This window comes from Uloborus diversus, chromosome 1 (assembly GCF_026930045.1).
Source record: "Uloborus diversus isolate 005 chromosome 1, Udiv.v.3.1, whole genome shotgun sequence".
Taxonomy (NCBI): Eukaryota; Metazoa; Arthropoda; class Arachnida; order Araneae; family Uloboridae; genus Uloborus; species Uloborus diversus.
In genome coordinates, this window is record NC_072731.1 from 134,556,576 (window position 1) to 134,570,525 (window position 13,950).

Sequence of the window (13,950 nt, forward strand, 5' to 3'; positions counted from 1 at the left end):
CCAACATACAGCTCGCAAAACTGATCTTTGTGGCCAGCTGAAATGTATCTGGTTTCAAAATATGAATTTACTAAAAAACATGGCTTTACTTTAATAAACAAATATACTGTCATGTTACATGAGTGATTAGATGCACTATTGACACCTAAAGGGAGTGATTTTATGAAGTGAATTTATTATTGGGAACTTAGTAATGACTCATTCAATTTTTGTCCCATTCATTTCTATTCTGCCCTGTTTATTAAATATTTATTAGACATTTAAACATCAGTGTTTTGTATTCATTATATTTTTTCTCTACTTGAATTTATATGATAAAGACAAATAAGAATATGTTTTTAGTTTCTGCAGTGTCCACTGATATTTTTTCAGTCCCAAGTAAGTGCTCCAATGAGGTAGTGACATTCACGTAAAAGTTTTTCTAAAGCCCATGTCCGAAAATTGGCAAGTTTGACATTAATTAGTACTACATTCTTCGTGTAACAAAGTCATGAAAAAGTCATGGAAATTTTTTATCCAAATTGAGTATGAACCCTGATCTTAATAAATATATTAATCAAGGTGGAAAAGCAAATGTCAGTTGTGTTTAGTTTGATCAGAATTATTCACAAACAGGAAGTGTTTCACTTAACTAAAATCTATACTATGTAAAGTGACTTTAATTACAAGTTAAGAACAACATTTATTTCATTTGAACTAAACACAATCTTACTTAAAACAAATAAAATAAAGTAGATTGTTTTTAAAATGTTGCCACATCAAAAGAAACTAAATGGGATGGTTTGACCCGGGTCAAACCTCCCGTACCTGACATGGGTTAAACCTGCCTTAGTAGCCATTTTAGAAAATATATTAAAAAACATATTAAAATAATTTTTGTAAGTAAGTATACAGGCTTTTAGCACATTAATCAGAGTATATAAATAATGCAACTTACTTCTGTTAAAGTGAATGGCAAATTGCACAGAGGAGATGAACTTGCAATGAAAAATTTTACTTTTGTGCGTGAAAAAGCTATCACACATGATTTCTTCTTAATTGTACTTCAAATTGGGTAAAAAATAGAAACAGCTTTTGATTTGACTTAAGATCATGCTGCCCTCCGGTGCTCATCAGTTAAAAATGTGTTTAAATATGAAAATGTGTGTGTGAAGGGGGTGGGTCAAACCTTCCCAGTCTCCCCTACATCACTTATGTTAACTATCATCCATTCAGCTCTATTGTTCAGTAGGCAGTTATCCAGTGCAATGATATTAAGACATTCAACTCAATGATAACTTGGCCAACTTTGGTCGTAGATCTCTATCAGGCATGTCATTCAGGGGATCAAGGGATAATTGCCATCACGCCCCCATTTTAGAAACAATACAATTATGCATTTGTGTATATTGTCTAATCTTAGTATATACTAATTGATTGATATTAATTTGTCAAAGACTTATTAGTTCAAATTAAACCATGAAAATACAATAGCAAAGTAAAAGTTTTGCTTGGAATTAATCAAACAATATTATATCTAATGTTGTTTGTTATGTTTTTTTTTTCTGCAAAGAAAACGACTGGGCTGTAAAATTTAACAAATACTTTCAAATGTATTTAGAATGGGGTTAAAATAATCAAATTAAAACTCAAATTTATTTTTTCAATTTTATTTATATTTTATATATTTGCATTCTCATGATTCGGGCTAAAAGAAGCTTCTTTTTATGTGCAGAGAAAATTTTTAGCTTCAAAACTAAATAACAGTTACAAAGTTCAACCCCAAGCCCATGTATGCAGTATTTTTGCAAATTTGTGCTTTAATAACTTTGATTTTATTCATTTTATACTTGGTGTACAAAGGTAACCAGTTTATGTATGAGTGAAGTTGATATTCTTTTTGTTATTCACGAAAATGTAATCCTTCATATGGTTCTTAAATAGAAGTTTGTGATAAGATTGAACTGTAAAATAATTAATCAAACAATTTCTAAGTGTTTGTTTTATTTTGCAGAAGACATAGATCCTACTATTGGCAGATTTAGAAACTTAGTTCAATCAGCCATCATTCCAAACAAAGTAATATATTTTTCAATTTTATGTTTAATGTTTTGTTTCAGTTTTACCCCACCTTCTTTTAATCTGAAATTTTTTAGAAGAATTTCTTTTTTTCTCTTACAGATTTAATTTTCTGAAAATTCATATCTTCAAATGTCATATTTTAAAGATAAAATTATTTCAGGTTAAAAAAAAAAATGAAAAATTTGCACAAGCTTATGACAACAATCAGTTAATTTAACAAAACTAAGACTGCCGATGAAAATACGATACAGAAATAATTGTCATATTATACTGTGTGAAAAATGCACTAAATGTAAATTACAGTTATTAATGATCTCAATAGATTGCGATCTTTGTTTGCAAGATACAAAATAAATAAATAAATTCACAATTTCTGCATCAAAATTGCGACTTTGATATGTAAAAATGTTTGATATAAAAAGGAACAATGGCAGGCAATTTCACGTTTCGTTACTGCAACAAGTAGCCTTTGTTAATTTTTACATGTCTTCAATAAAGTTCATGTTTGAGTTCCGTGTTAGCGAGTTCAATCCTTTTGCACCATCAATATGTTTGAATTATTTTGGGAATCTAATTTAATTTAATGCTGCCTTAAAATGATTCATTTTAATTTTCAACTTTATTTTATTTGTGGACTTATTTTTAGAAAAATACTAAATTTTAAAAACGCACATAATTCAAAAGATAACACAACTTATGAAATGCAAAAAAAAATGCAGTTTTGTTGAACGTTTTTTCATCTTGGGCTCATTTCTTTTGCATTTGATAAGTGTTCCTTGTCCCTCCAAAACACAAAACTACATTTTTTTTTTCATATTTGTGCATTTCATATGTTGTAATTGCCTTTTGGATTTAAAGCACATTAATATTTATTTTTTATGCACATAATTTAATACACATAATTTAATTTTTTTAATTTTTCATTTGCTTTCAAAATAAATATTTTTAGGAGTAGTTTAAATTTATTCTTGTGTTTCTATAATTCAAACAGGAATGAATATATGCTACTTTAAAAAGAACTCAAAAAATAACAGAAAATAAATTGTAATAAAATTAAAAATCTTGTAAGGTCTCTTTTTCTGTAAAAGAATTGGAAAATGTTAAGAAAAAGTGGTCTATCTTTATAAGATATGAATGAGATGAAAATCCCTTCAACAATCCAATTCAAAATTTCATTAGAAAACAAAAAACCTTGCTACTACTTGCTTAAATATACAACTGTTAGCACTTAATTTTGAATTGCATTTTTTTCCCCTTTGAGGGTTTTATTCAAGTCATTTTATTGTGCATTTGTAGTAAACTACACAGCTCTCTATATTACTAAAGATTACTAATTATGCAGACCCCGAAGAGTTCCTACTTTTCCTACTTTTTAGAGCTCTCTCTTTATTTTCCTACTTTTTCCTTTTTTTTCCTACTTTTTCTTTCTTTAGTATAGCACTTCTAATTGTGCATTGATTCTTATTTTTACAATGCCGCGCCGATAATTTTCTGCATGTTTTGATTTTGAAAAGTAAAAGGAACAAACGGATCCCTAGCTTTTCATTGAATGACTATAGTAATTTCTGGAAGGAATGCCGCAGCGTTTGTGTGTTTAAAAGTTAAATTTTCGTAAGTGACTTTTTTTGCCGTTGCGGCGTTTATGATCGACTTTTCTTTTTATCGCCCTGACTTCAGTCCTACTGTAGTAACGAAACTAAAAAAAATAGATACTGGCAAATTGTGATGCAATTATATATTATTTACCCATCAATTAGAAGCTTTAATTAAAGTAAACGGCCGACTGTTCAAAAAATGCGGGAAAAACCGAATTTCCTATTCGTCAATTTTTTGTATGATTACAAGTGAAGTGGAGCTCTATTTAAACAGAAAGGCAATGTAAAACCTTAAAAGGACATAAGGAAGCAAAAAATGAAAAACTTGCCTACTGTACATATTTTATTGATGTTAGTACAACATAAAAGCGACATCTAACAGAAATTCGCAAAAACGGACCACTTCAAAAATAATCGCGGAAACTTTTTTCGTACATAAATATGATTATTGTTCATTCTAAATCGTAAACATGATTATAAAATTTATAAAATTTCATTTTCTTTCCTTGCAAAGAGTGTATTTGCAAAAAAAAAAAAAAAAAAAGCGGCAAAACCTGGATGGGCAAAACATTTCCGATTTTTGGAGAAAAATCGGAAATCAATTTAAATGCGTTTTGTTTTTATTTCTTCACATTTTTAAAAGTTGGGGGATAGAGCTACAAACTAATATGTATTTTTTTTTTCTTTTTAATGGGTATTTTCTACTCGGATATATCATCAATATCGAGGAGTTGCTCATCATTTTTATTTGCTGTGTTTCTGGCAATGCAACATTTCTGAGCATTTAAAAATGTTTTGACAGACTCTTACTCTTTTCGGGGTGCGGCAATTATACCGATGCGATGCGGCGTATCTACTATAAGTTATTGTACTTACTGCGTCTGATCAGAGGGAGGGGGGAGAAAGAGATATATGCAGGCATTTGATACCAGGTGCTTCCCCCCCTCCCCCCCCCACTCTCAATTTCGTGAACAATTTCCAAATGAATATTTTTGTTGTATGGTAAGGATTGAGATAAACTATTTGCCTTCCCTTTTATGCACATAGCAACATTAGTAACTGATCTTTGTCTTTGATAAAAATGTTATGTTTACCATGCATGGATGTTTCCTTTTATTTTCGTGACAAAAAATTTTGGAACAAAAAGGAGGTAAAAATCATCAAACCATTAAAACAATATTCGTTTTTATTGCTTGATTAAAATTAGAACTGACTCATCACTTTGATTCCCTCCCCCGAACCCCCCCCCCCCCCCGGAGGTGGCTAGCGAAGGATGTATACTGAATGCAAATTTTATCTGCAAACAAAAAAAAAAAAAAAACGCACAGACATGTATAGCTAAGCATTAATTTTCCAAAGCGAGGGAGGGGAGAAATTGACCCCCATAAATGACGTGCCTGAAACAAAAATACTGCAATGTAAAATATTTCGCCAAATAAACAAAAAAAGACATCAAATAATATCTTTCAAATGTAAAAGTAATTCCATAACTTTATTGTTTATCGCCAAACTTGCCCAGCAACCACGCTATCATAATCTATCCGTCTAACGAAAAAAAAAATGTGCCGTGAACCATTCAAAAATCATTGTCAGAAAAAAAGAAAATGTCGTACATTTCACTCGGATAAAAACAAATAAAAAGTTTCTTTTATTTCAAAACAAATCGCCAAAACAATGAATTTCATTAACGGTTGCCTTAAAACAATAATCCTAGACTGAACCAGCTCAGGGCCTAATGCGCCAAGAGACCACGCTACCGGAAGCCAGTCCTTCTGTGAGTGAAGCGGATGTTTTTTCTTTGGCAATAATAAATGTTTCGCCAAACAAACAAAAAGGTATATGATCACATTAACAGTAGCTTTCACATCTTTATATATTGAGAGCTGCGTTTCCCGGCTTTGCCTGGTCTACCTTGAGAATAAAAATTGTGTCGAGTGACATATATTCAACAATCAGGCTTAAATAAAAGGAAAAAAAAACACCATGCAAAATTACCCTTCCAAACATTGACGACAGATAATAAAATACTTTTAAGAAATTAAATGCGAAAGATCGATTTTGAAAGCATAACCATGGAAACATGAAATGAATTCAAAATGTATTCAAAGCGTAACCGTGGAAACATGAAAATAAAATAGTTGACAACCTGAATCAAAATGACATATTTCGAAATTGATTTAAAAACGCTTGTAACGTTTTTTCCTTTGAAGATAGAAGCTAATTTTTTCGACCAAAGGTCGAGAGAGATCTGGAGTAAAAAATCTCGCTTTTTCCAATGCTGTCAAAAAGAAAACTGTGGGACAATTCCTTCACTTTTTATTGATAGATTTAATGAAGAAAGTAGTGTCTAAATTTCAGCTAAGCCTAAAAATGTTCGAGCTAAAAACGCAAATTACTCCCGTCGTAATGAAGTTAGAACATCCAAACAAATTGCTTAGAATTGCTGAAAATTCTACCCTTTTCAACGATATATAATGTTAATACGTGCAAGTAATTTGTCACCCCTTTAATAGCCAATAATAGGCAATTTACGTGAAATTTGCGCCTAAATTGGAATAAAAAAAGAACTATTTATCGGATTTTTTTCGAATTATAGCCTATGTTACTCAGTGAGAAGGCACCTTTCATACAGTGAAAGAATTTTTTAAATAGGTGCAGTAGTTCCGGAGATTACCTCGAACATATAAACACACAAAAATTCGTCCTCTCTCTTTATAATATTAGTAAAGATTGGTGAAAGGTGTTTCTTTGTTTAGATTTTATTTTCATGTTTTTGTAATTACTATCTTTGTTTCCACTAGTTTATTTTCTATACTAATGATTGTCAGTCGTCTTGACGTGTGTGTAGTCCTATCTCTTCCTATTTTTTCCTACTTTTTAAGGCGATTTTTTTCCTACTTTTTTAATTTTTGATTCCTTATTTCCTATTTTTCCCCCTCAAAAAACCACTTCGGGGTCTGATTATGTTTGAATTAAATTTTTAAAAAGTTGATTTTGAAGATTTAAATTTAGATAATTTAACACTTTGAGGTCTCTGCCCGAGCGTCACTCGGGTTGCCGTTTTTGTTGAAGGGAATTAAGCCCGAGATTCTCTCGGGGGTCAAATTTTTACTTTCTTATTTATTAAAGTACAAGTTCTAAACGTTTCTAACCTTTTTATATACTATAAACGAACCTTTTACTATCGAAAAAAATATAGAGATGGCAGCTCCAGGCAGAAATAATTACATGAATCGTGATAGAATCGGGGGTTTAAATTCGAGTTAGTGCTTTGAAATGTATTATACAAAAGCAAATTTTATTAAGTAATGTTTATTTTCAAATTAAACCTATTTTCAGATATTTGTTCAAGATTTAGGTAAGTTTTTATTTGAGTCTGCGTAGTGATGTAAAATACCCAGGTATTTATTTTTGAGGGGTAAATACCCAGGGTATATACCCGGGTAAATACCCAAATTGGGTATTGACCTGGGTACTTATTTAAAAAATTTATATTCAACTAAAATACTTTTCTGTATGTATTCCACTAATATATATATATAACCAACCATATACAAAACAATAAATTTTTGCACAAAATTGTATTTTGATCACATATTTAAGAATTATTGTGTGAAGCAACTTAGCAATATAATATGATATTCACATTAAATGTGTTGGATATGCCTAACCAATGTTGATAGCCAAATTTCAGATATAAAAAGCCATTCTAAAAAAAGTAAAAAGCTTAACTGGTTACAAAAAAAAAAGCAAACATCAATTTTTTAAGGTCCTAGTCTTATAACCCAGTAATATGTCCCTGCATGACATCAAAATGCAAAGAAATGTCGCTCAATTTATTATTACTATTTATTTACCTGTATCTTTTGCAGAAATCTCCTCCAAACTTAGTTCAAGTGTTCAGGCATATTCTGCAGATAACGTAGTCCTTAGTTCGCTTAGTTCATTTTGATATTTCGACTTTTTCTTTTAATTGTATTTCAAGCATATGTATTGAGAGTAAGAAAAAATAGAGAAGTTACGGCTGTTTTAATGTTTTAATTTAAAGAACAAAACAATTTAATACTAAAAATAAATGCAGTACAACATAAATGTCAGCATAAAAATACTTGATCATTCCTTTTTCAATAAAATGTGTTTGCAGATGTTTTACGGTTTACGTTTTTTAAAAAGAAAATCATCACCTTTTGATACCACCTATTTTTTTTTTTTTTTTTTTGCAAAATGCGCAGTTACTAGGGGGTTTACCCTGCCCTCAGATAAATACCCCAAAAAATATTTACCTACCCACCCTACATCAGTAATTGCGTGTATTAAAAATAGTTTGAATAAATTTTCATCATGAAGTACCGAGGACCAAATGAGCAAGAGAACAGAAAACAATATTTTGATTTTTTTTTGCTTATTAATGTGTAAACTGTATCTATATTTGCCACATTATCACTTAAACAGCAATAAAATAAATAACATCATAGTCTTAATAACTTCTCAGTTTATTCCTCCAAACATCCCTCATGTTTCTCTTTTCTTTTCATTTTGGATATGACTAACCTAGATTGTGATTTGGAAATCCTGAAGTTCATCATTGAATTGCTTATACTTCTCCATTTATGACATTGAAAAGAAAGATTCTTTGGTTCACGATATGTTTCTTTCATAATTTCATCAAATCTTTCAATAAAAAATATTATAAACTGTGTAATACATATGTATGTATCAGTTTTACCAATTATTTCACAATTAGATTTTTAAAAAATTCCCATTCACTTTTTGCATTTTTTTGTAAAATACCCAGTTTTTGGGTATTTACCCAGGCCTTGGGTAAATACCCGGGTAAATACCCAAAAAATATTTACCTACCCGCTGGGTATTTACCCGATCCACATCACTAAGTCTGGGTAAACTTTTCTGGTTAAAAATTATGGTTTCCTATGCGGAACTTTTTGTTTTTAGTTTCATTCATGCTTTTTTCGACAATTTATTAATAAAAATTGATTTTTATTTCATTCAAACAGTTCCTTTATTACGAAAGAAAACATCTTGAAGTATGTAATACAAAAAAAAAAAAAAACTAAAATACACATCTTCCAAGTATTTTTTAAAAAATCATGCAAAGTGCCAAAAAACTCCAGTCTGGAGGGAGATATGCGGTCAAAATAGCTCAGACCTGAAAGTGTTAAAGTTCACCAACTTATGCCTGCAAACTCCTGTAGTTTGCATTTTATTTTTTAAAAAATCTTGTTTGATACTAATGAGTAAAAATTTTATTTATCCTGCTGAAAGTAAATGCCTGTAAAGCCTTTTCTCTAATTTGAAATGTTGATTAAAGATTGAATATGATCTTTTACTGATAAAAAAAAATGAGAAACTTGATCATTGTCTATTGATATCCCACTCAAACACTTACCAACAAACATTATGATAGGTAATTATGAAAAAAATTTAGATACGTCGCATTTGAAAGAGCATAGTAAACATGTTTCAGGACCCATGAATTATTTGCCCTCGTTATCCGGTTATCGAAATCTAGTCTTAAAGTCTGCCAAAATTTTGGGAAAAATTGCGAAATTTATAGCAAGTTTTTGTGAGTAATGGAAGACATCTTTCACATGCTTTGATAATGGACGTCCTAACACATGCAGATGGTGAAATCATTGGCAAGAAATCAGTATATTCAAATTCTTGCAAAGTCTTTAAATTTGGCACTTTTCTTACTATTTCAACATACTTTAAGACCTTATATTTCAATAACGGAGGCAGAAGGGCAAATACTTTTTGTGTCAAATTTTTTTTCCAATGTACTGTTTTGATAGCTACTTGTTTCATTTAGTATTTTGATAGCTCTTATTCGTGTGGTTCCCCAATTAGCAAGATTGCTGAAAGGATCTTCCTTGGTACAACAATTATGCCAGCAATGTAACATATAGGTTAAACAATATTTTAGAATGTTTATGACATTTGTGCAATGTGCATGCATGTTTTACCAATATTCGATACAGTTAACAGTCTAATCCATTATTTCTTTTCATTGTAGAGACAAAGAGAAGAGTCGTCCAATTTGTTTGGAGCTGGATTGACATCAAATCCAGCAAAAAGAATGGCACAAGCATTTCATACATCTAATGACATTTCTCGATCAGACTCAGGACATGGACCAATTAGTCCTCTTTTCACGCCATCTCTTTCAGTAAAATTGGGTTTGCATTTACCTAATCCTGCACCAGATATTGACTTAGAACCACCAGAGACTTTACCAGATTATACATTAACTGTTACCAATGTCAATGTTACCAATGAAACAAGTTTGATTCAAGAGCCAAAGAAGAAAAAGTATGCAAAAGAAGCATGGCCTGGAAAAAAACCAACTCCATCACTGTTAGTTTAATATTCAAATAACAAACTCCTTTCAATATTGGAAGATACCTTTTGAAAACTTAAGTGTACTGTAAATCATATGAATGATTTTTTGTTTTAAATAAAGGAAAAAGTATTGTTGAATTTACTTTGTTCTGAAGCATATATGAAATGGAAGGCTTACAAAGTGCATTTCTTTATAATGATAAGAAGAAGATAAGTTCTTCAAAAAAGGAAAAAAGAAATCTTCAGATTGAATTGGTTTATCTAGAGACGCAAGTTAAAGAGACCTGATGAAGTGTTCCTTTGTTTGAAAATATATGTTTTTCTGATTTTGTTTATGATACTATTCAAAAGAATGTTTCCTAATAATTTATCATTGTTAATTTTTTAGCAATATTTTTTGAATTATTAAATTCTATTTGTAAAATTTTGGCCCATTGTTTCCTCATAAATGCTTACAATTAGTAGTTCTGTCAATTTTTTAGCATTAAAAATTTTGTTTGATTCTCCAATCGCAAAAAGTTTCAAGAAAAAGGTAAATGTAATATCGTTTGCTTTCCATTCAGTCCTCATTCTTCTCTAGTTTAAATATTAGAATTATGGCAGAAATGTGGGTGTTAGATTGAGGATATAATGTTAATTAATATAGGGACTGGATGCATCTTGAATTTCATATTCACTTTAAAAGAGTTAAAAAGTATAAAAAAAGTATATGTGTAATACTTATTCAATTCATTATTATTGTTAGATTATTTAAAAATATATTATAAAACCATTTTACTTTAAATAAACAAAAAATTCAGATATGTGTATTTTAAATATTCAGTTTATTGCGAAGAAAGAAGTTGTAGTTTGCATGTCGTTCACAAAAGAAACTCCTACCACAATGCCTAATGGATGGTGATTGCTATGAAATGAACCATGTTCTTTAAAGAAGTTAGCAGGTATTCTTTGTTAGTAATATATTGCCATTTGAAGTAAAAAATTTTGTCTTTGCAAATTAAATATAATCAAAGCAGGGAAAAAAAAATCGGAGTTGATGCTAAATGCACCAAAATGGTACTTTTTGGTGTTCCATTATTGTAAACTTCCTTTGGAAAAAATGTGATTTACCTCATTGCCAAAATGGCAGTCAAACAAGGGCATTTTGGTGTGAGTTTTCTCATGAACAACAGACTGTATATGATTATTTCATGCTTTGATAACTTCGTTTTCAAAAAAAAAAAGTTTATCCTTGTAATATCATCAAAAAAAAAAAAAAAAACAATTTTGAAAAGTCTAAATTTATTCCTCTGGCATTGTCTTTTTTTTTCTGCAATGCACTTTGTTATAAAGTGATTTAATGAGAAGTAACGTAAACAATTACCACGTAAACAATAAAACCTTTCTTGAAATTATTTTTTAGTAAAAATTAATTAGAGAGCTACATTATATGTTTGTCCAGCATATAGAAAATATCCTAAATTAATTTATCAAAATCAACAATTTTAATTAAAATAACTAGAAACTAGTTCATTTAAAAAACATATGGATCTAATAAGCAATAAATGCTTATTTTATTTGATGTGCATGAAGCAGAAAGAACTTCAGTGTAAAGCAGGGGTCTCCAACCTGCGGCTCACTAACAGATTTTGTCAGGCCCTGGGGAAGCTTACCAACCAAAAGAGGTGTTTTTGTTTTGATGATATATTTTGTTCTGAGCAATTTTTAAGAAAACTAAGCACAAAAAATCAAAAACCATTACTGAGCGCTTAATGAAAGAAAGTTCTTAGAGGTGTATTTCTGGTTTAGTGGAGACGTTTTTATTTGGAAGAACATGCTTTTTTTTTTTTGGCGAGAGTACCACTGCTTTCTCCTTCAAGTTCATAATTTTTGCATTGTGATTGGCCAATTTGTGTTGAAACTGGCAACAGTTCCAGTAATGTTTTATTTCTAATTAATCTGCTATAGGGGAAGTGGACAACATTTTTTTTAAAAATTCATTTTATTTTAGTAAATATGTGTGGAATTGATAACTGCAAGTATTATTTTCAACCTGCATTATGAATACACATTAAATAATTTTATGAATTTTAAAATTTTATTTCATTGCTAAAGTTTTTTTATTGTTACAAGATATGCAAATGTAGTCATGAGAATGGAAAATAGATTTTAGGTCATGTTATAAGTGCAGTAAAAGTGAAATAAAAAATGCCAATATTCTTTTATGTAAGTCTTTTTCATTATTAAATTAAGTTGAAAGAGAAGATAAACAGTCTCATATGTAATCTTGGACATGATCATCTATGGGATGCAAGATTGTGCTTTTCCCAGAGAATTTTCCAGAATCCTACACTAAATTAAACAAAAAACCATTTGCAAAAAGTTCCACTTAATATTTTAGCCATTTAATATACATGTTGACTCAAAAAATATATTTCTAAGAAATATTAAGACACAAACAAACATATAGTGTTCCTTGTGCTTCGACATTGGGGAAAAGGTTCTGAATAGGTTAGGGAAATCCTGCTCTATAGGATCCTGGAAAAAGACGTTAAACTGTAGCAAATTTGTAAAAAGAAAAAGGGTTTTCAAAGTATACTCAATTTATTGAAATGAATGAGCCTACAATTTTATCCTATTTTATTTTTTTGATTTAGCATATTAAAAAAAGGAATCGTTTGATACAAAGTTAGCAAATGTAAATGAAATAATTTGCATGGACACAGAAAAAAATGATTAACATTTGCTAAATTTGGCACAGTGATAGGAAATTGTCAAAAAAGGTCTTACATAGGTGTAAAATAAGGAGCAAGAAAATTAGTTAAGCATAAAATAAAAATGCTCTTAAATATCATCCCCTTCCCTTTTTTTATGTATAATAGTCAAGAAATTGATCCAGGAAATACCTAATTTTTAGTTTTGTAAGCATCAAACATAACTAGTTTTAGGATACAATTAATAATATTGGGGAAATTCATAAATTTAAGCTTTAGTGTATACAGTAGAACCTTTCAAACAAAAAAGGTACCCTAAGAGGACTAGACATTTTGTCTCTTAAATAAATATTTCCCTCAGAAGTATAAGAATTCATGCAATGCATGTAAAACGTGTTGACTTAATGTTAGTTTAATAATTAAACTAACATTCAAACTTTTGTACTTAGAAGTACTACATAAAATTCAGACATTATTGAAAGTAAAAAAAAAAATATTTTCATTTAAGCCTAAAATCTCCTAAAATATTTAATTGTGACACAATTTCGTAAATGCCTACTTATAAATACCATTCAGCTGCTCAACTCATCCCGTTACAGCTTAGTTTTGCCTTCCCAGAGCAATTGTGTAAATTTTTCGAATTATGTATTGACACTTTGCACATTAACACCGAAGGAGAAAGGATTTGTACATAGGTATTAGAAAGGATTTTAAGATTCATATTTCTTTATATGCTACGTAGTTACAACTGATACTATCTTATGCAAATTAACTTTTAGATAGAAGTACCTTAGCATAGGCGGATTTAGGACCGAGTTCCTGGGGGGCGGGCAAGTGTTTTTTCTTTTTTGAGAAATATTGGCTGATTTTGGGTCTCTCTTGTAGTCCGACAACTTTTCTATTGTTGGCGAAAAGGGCCATTCCTCCCTCCCACACTATGTTGTTTTTTCCCTGAAATACATAAGGACCTACCTTACTTATTTTGTGTCCTTTTATTAATATGTTGCCTACTGTCCTTCTTAAATTGAACCCAAGAGGAGTAATAATATTTTTAAGTAGGGTGTGGAAAATCTCGAATTTCGGGGGGTACAGGGTTTTTTCCTCCGGAGGAGTTTTTGCAAAATAGATATAAAATTCTGTATTTTGAAGTCTTATAAGGGGTAGTTGGAACTACAAAAATATCAGAAACCACATCGGAACTACAAAAACCTTGGTCGACAGATCAATAACAGCAGCCCTCA

The 13,950-nt window shown here is 30.2% G+C and overlaps 1 protein-coding gene across 2 annotated transcripts in view; it reads left to right on the forward strand.

Annotated features, from left to right (window-relative positions):
- The window catches only part of LOC129221377 (nuclear inhibitor of protein phosphatase 1-like), a 73,273-nt gene extending 61,065 nt beyond the window's left edge, over positions 1 to 12,208 (forward strand). For both annotated transcript variants that reach the window (XM_054855850.1, XM_054855858.1), the window contains 2 exons: positions 1,994 to 2,058; positions 9,691 to 12,208. In XM_054855850.1, coding sequence (XP_054711825.1) covers positions 1,994 to 2,058; positions 9,691 to 10,041 — 416 coding nt within the window. In that variant the 3' untranslated portion in view covers positions 10,042 to 12,208. The remainder of the gene's footprint in view (positions 1 to 1,993; positions 2,059 to 9,690) is intronic.
- The last annotated feature ends 1,742 nt before the right edge of the window (positions 12,209 to 13,950 follow it).